Here is a 5,151-nt window from a genome sequence, read left to right on the forward strand (position 1 = left end):
AAGGCCATTAGCACACCTATTTGTACTAGACCAAAGAAAACAGAGCCTTCTTTGTCTGTTGAGTTAATTAATATTTGTTAAAGGCTAATGCTTCCTTTGTTAGATAAAGAGAAAGCCGCGACTTCATGACAGGGGGTGGCTGCTTGGTTGTTCTCCAAGAGGACCAAAATGACATCTTGCCTCAAAAGAAAAAAAAAAACAAAACACTGTGGGGTGGAAGGTATTAAAGGACCAAAAGACCACTGTTGCGGTTTAGTCCTGTCCGACTCTTCGTGACCCCATTCAGGGTTTTCTTGGCAGAGAACCTGGAGTGATTTTTACCATTTCCTTCTTACAGATGAGGAAGCTGAGGCAAACAGGGTTAATTTACTTGCCCAGGGAGTGTCTGAGGTCCAATTTGAACTCAGATCTTCCTAACTCCAGACCTGGTCCTCAATCCAGTGCATCACCTGGCTGCTTATTCTGAATTCTAGTACCTTGCTTCTGTTAATTATTTCTTTTTTTTTATCCTGGACATAGCTTGTTTGTATATCTCTGTACGCATGTTGTCTCTTCTATTAAATTGTGAGCTCCTTGAGGGCAGGGACTGCTTTTATCGTTCTTTTTATGCACATTTCCTGGCATAGTAGCTGAGACCAGCCTTTTACCTCATTTATCACAGTAAATTGCAAAGGGATAAATTATTTACATATAAAAAATCTGTAGCTTTAAATAATAATTTAAACAAAGAAGTCAATGAATCAAAGGTTATACTATCAACAAAGGAAAAATTCATAAGTAGACAAGGAAAAGAAGAGCTTTTTTTAATGACCAAAGATATCATTTAGTTGATAAAAATATGAATAGGTATAGATCATGTAGCCAGAACATGGAAACTGAACATGAACTTCCATACTTGGCAGGATGTATGTGTGTATGTACATATGTATGTATATATAGGAATGTGTATGTGTGTCTATGTATGTATATATACATACATATGTAATATTTATGCAGATATACAAGTGTTTTGTATATTATAGACATATGTTTAATATATCTACATGCATAGATGGGCTCCTACATGTAGTGGAAATAGGGCCCACCACTTGTAAGGAAAATGCTGACTATAGAATATAGGACCCTACATGTAAAACATGCTGGGACTGGGTCCCGATTATAATATTCTCACACATATAAAAGGGTTTCTCATGGGCAGCAATAGAGAGGAAGTCATTGCAGCTAGAATCAAAGTTATATAGATGTATTAGAAAAAGTAATCTTTGGATTATATATCTGCAAAAAAAATCATAACATCTGAAATCTATATGCAGCAGATAAAAAATTAAATTTAAGGTTCATTATTTTTATTTTTTTGCTTTTTGGTGGACAATTGGGGTTAAGTGACTTGCCCAAGGTCACACAGCCAGTGTTTGTGTTAAGTGTCTGTGAACTCAGGTCCTCCTGACTCCAGGGCCAGTGCTCTATTCACTGTGCCATCTAGCCGCCCCAGTTTAAGACTCATTATGCCATAGATTAGTAGTGAAAGAATTCAAAGGAGTATTTTTCTATAGACAGAATTATTGAATATCAAGATCACTCTTATTCATAGAAATGTTAATAAAATGACCCCAAGAATGTGATTATTAGTATCAATCGAGCTGGTCAAAGTTCACATTGTTGGAGAGGCTGTGAGAAGAAAGAAATGTTCAATTAGTGCTTACCAAATTGTCAACTGGTGCAACCATTCTGGAATAAAATGATGAATGATGTTTACTCATGACCTCTGACCTTGAGATTTCAATAACGCGTCTATCCTTTTGCAAGGTTATTTATGGAAATAAAAGATGCATTTGAACTTAGAAAAAGCTAGTTACATTATCTTAACAACAAAAAGATGGAAGCAAAATGTGTCCATTGATTGTAAAGTGGTTGAACAAATGTTGGCATCTGATGCAAAGGAATATCATTATTCTATAAGGACAGACAAATGTGAACAGTTCAGACGTGTGTGGGAAGACTTGAAGTACTGAAGAATAAAGAAAATAGAACCAGAGGAATTGTACCCAATTATTAAAATATTAAAAACAAAATCCACACTGAGATATAAATATATCTCATATAAATTTATATATAAATTATATATAAATATAATAAATTCTAATAAAATACAAAGGTGCTTGTTGGGACCACACTATCAACATTAAAGGGGGATCCCCTTACTTTGTGGTAATAATCAAACTACCAAGATGGAAACTAACATATGTTATTAGTCAAAACTCTACTGGGCAATTGAATTGTTTTCAGGATGCCAACTTTGTACTTCATACAGGGATTTGTTTCAGTGTTTCTTGGGGTGTTTTAAACTTCAGAGTGATTCTCAAATCTGCTTTCTCTCCCTCACCTCCCATAACTGAGTTACTGTCTTGTTTATTTTATTTTCATAGTTTTCTCAAATGTATCCCTTTCTCTCTACTCATGGCCCAGAGAACAGACAGACCTCCCCATGGACAGATTGCTGGAGAGTAGTTTTGCCAAGGAAGACTCCCTCCCCTTTCTATGAAGTCTGATGATTGGATGGTTGGATTTTTCTTAACCAGCTGTGACAGGAAACGCCTTTAGGCTTTAGACTGAAGGAGGCATGGTAGAGATCACTCCTCCTACTAAGGTCAGCAGCTGATGCCAGCAGCAGAGAGGAGCCATAGGACCATATGCCCTTGGGGCCTCAGATATTAGTGCTGGTGCCGGGCAATATTGACCAGTGGCTACACAAGATGATCCAGAACCAACATGAGACAGAGATAATGTATTGGGCAGATATCGTATATCTTGACAGGAAAAAAAAACCAACAGCAATAGCTTAGAACATGCCCAGAGGGAGCAGCACAGAGAAATCATCAGAAGGGAGAAGTCACCCCATCTGGTCCAGGCAGAAGTTGTCCCCCCACACGTGATCTAGCATGTGCACCTCTCCACAGATGGTTCGCGGCCATTACGTTCCCTCCACATACACTCATCTACATGTGTGCCCCGACCTGGTGTCCTCTTCTTACATGCCTTCCATGCATTTTCCCACTGATGGTGTGTGTGATGCAGATGTGGTCCTCAAGTTTACAGGGAACATGTTTTATTACATTTGTCCTTGTGTCATTTCATTGTTTTGAAGTTGCAAAGCTAGCATAGTATAGTGACAAGACACCTAGCCTCAGGGTCAAAAGGACCTGGGTCCGAGTACAACGTACTGGCTATGTGACACAGGCAAGTAACTTACCCTGTCAGTGTTCGAGACAAAGGGCAGCTAGATAGCCCAGTAGATAGAACACCAGGCCTGGAGTCAGAAAACCTGAGTTCAAATCTGACCTCAGACACAAGCTATGTAATCATGGGCAAGGTACTAAACCCTGTTTACCCCAGTTTTCTCATCCATAAAATGAGCTGGAGAAGGAAATAGCAAACCACTCCAGTAACTTTGTCAAAAACAAGCTCCAAAATGGGATCACAAAGAGTCGGACATGACTAAAATGACTGAAAACAACAATGACATATGCAAATAGATAGAAATCTGTGTCTATCTGGCCATGTGTCTGTCAGTCTGTCTGTCTGTTTCTCTCTCTCTCTGTCTGATTGTCTCACTCTCTCACACCCACTTCTAGTCAACCATACAGGGAGATATATACTGGGAAAGAAAGCAGAACTTAAAGAGAGAATCATTTGAACTTTGAACAGCCCTCTTAGTTAATGCCTACTTCTCACAACTTCTGACGCAAGAGTCCTCCCAAGCAACAACTTTCTCAGAGCTTCCTTCACATCCTTATTCCTCAGAGTATAAATGAGGGGATTTAACAGAGGTGTGACCACAGTGTAGAAGAGGGAGACAAACTTCCCCTGGTCTTTGGACCTACTTTTGATTGGCTGGAGATACATGAAGATGATGGTCCCATAGAAAATGATTACCACCACCAGGTGAGAAGAACAAGTCCCAAATGCTTTATGACGTCCTGATGCAGATTTGATCCTCAATATGGCCTGAGTGATATAACCATAGGACATCAGGATGAGAGAGACAGGCACCACGAGGAAGACCACACTGGCTACAAAAAGCTCAGCCTCATTGAAGGTTGTGTCCACACAGGCCAACCTGATCAACACCGGCACCTCACAACAGATGTGGTCAAGCTGGTTATGACCACACATGGGTAACTCTATAGTGAGAGAACACTGGATCAGAGAGGTGGCAAGGCCACTGAGCCATGCTGTGGCAGCCAGAGACAGGCAGAGCCGAGGATGCATGATGACTGCATAGTGGAGGGGTCGGCAGACTGCTGCGTAGCGGTCATAGGCCATGACAGCCAAAATAATACACTCAGTGGATCCCAACCCCATGGACACATAGAGTTGTACCACACAGGCACCGTAGCTCATGCTCTTGTCTTTTTTTCCCATGGTGACCAATAACTGCGGGGCAATGCAAGTGGTCAAGGAGAGGTCTACAAAGGACAGATTGGAAATAAAGAAGTACATCGGGGTGTGCAATTTGAGGTCTAAGCAGGACACTAATATGATGGTCATGTTCCCCACCAGGTTCAAGATGTAGAAGACCAAGATAACCACAAAAAGAATAGTCTCTAGCTGGGGCTTGTCAGAGAAGCCCAAGAGAACAAAGCCCTCCTGGGAATTGTTGTTTTGCCCCATTGACCTCCTGCTTTCAGCTTCTGTCAGGAATCAGAAGAGAGGGCTGATAGGGCTGAAAGAGATCATTGCATGAGTGCTGATGAATCTCAATTCCTTCTCAATAGGAAGCAATATTACCCACTTTGGGAAGAGATCACTCCCAAATCACTAGAAGCAAGCTGTAGCACAAAGATCACTGAACAGCAAGTCAAGAGACCTGGATTTGATTACCAGTTCTCTCATGAACTAGCTATGGATTCCTGGCCATAGATAGATAGACAGAGACAGACAGACAGACAGACAGACAGACAGACAGACAGACAGACAGACAGACAGACAGACAGATAGATAGATAGATAGATAGATAGATAGATAGATAGATAGATAGACAGAAGGATAGGTAGGTAGGTAGATAGATATACTGATAGGTAAATATAGCTATACATGTATATGTGTGTGTCTATGTGTCTGTGTTTATGTATGTATGGACAATCTACCCTG

At 40.6% G+C, this 5,151-nt stretch overlaps 1 protein-coding gene across 1 annotated transcript; it reads right to left on the minus strand.

The window, feature by feature from the left end:
• Positions 1-490: 490 nt before the first annotated feature.
• Positions 491-4,671, minus strand: LOC138171733 (olfactory receptor 2G6-like). The gene is made up of 2 exons (XM_069101366.1): positions 3,764-4,671; positions 491-509 (listed from the first exon to the last, which is right to left on the minus strand). Exons 1-2 carry the CDS (start codon positions 4,669-4,671, stop codon positions 491-493), a joined length of 927 nt encoding a protein of 308 aa, XP_068957467.1.
• Positions 4,672-5,151: the final 480 nt, after the last annotated feature.

The sequence above is a fragment of the Petaurus breviceps genome, unplaced genomic scaffold (assembly GCF_028583685.1).
Source record: "Petaurus breviceps papuanus isolate PSGF00001 unplaced genomic scaffold, PetGlider_PUasm1.0 462, whole genome shotgun sequence".
Classification (NCBI taxonomy): Eukaryota; Metazoa; Chordata; class Mammalia; order Diprotodontia; family Petauridae; genus Petaurus; species Petaurus breviceps.

Coding starts and splice junctions, on each gene's coding strand:
- LOC138171733 (XM_069101366.1), bottom strand. CDS start 4,671: ATGGGGCAAAACAACAATTCCCAGGAGGGCTTTGTTCTCTTGGGCTTC.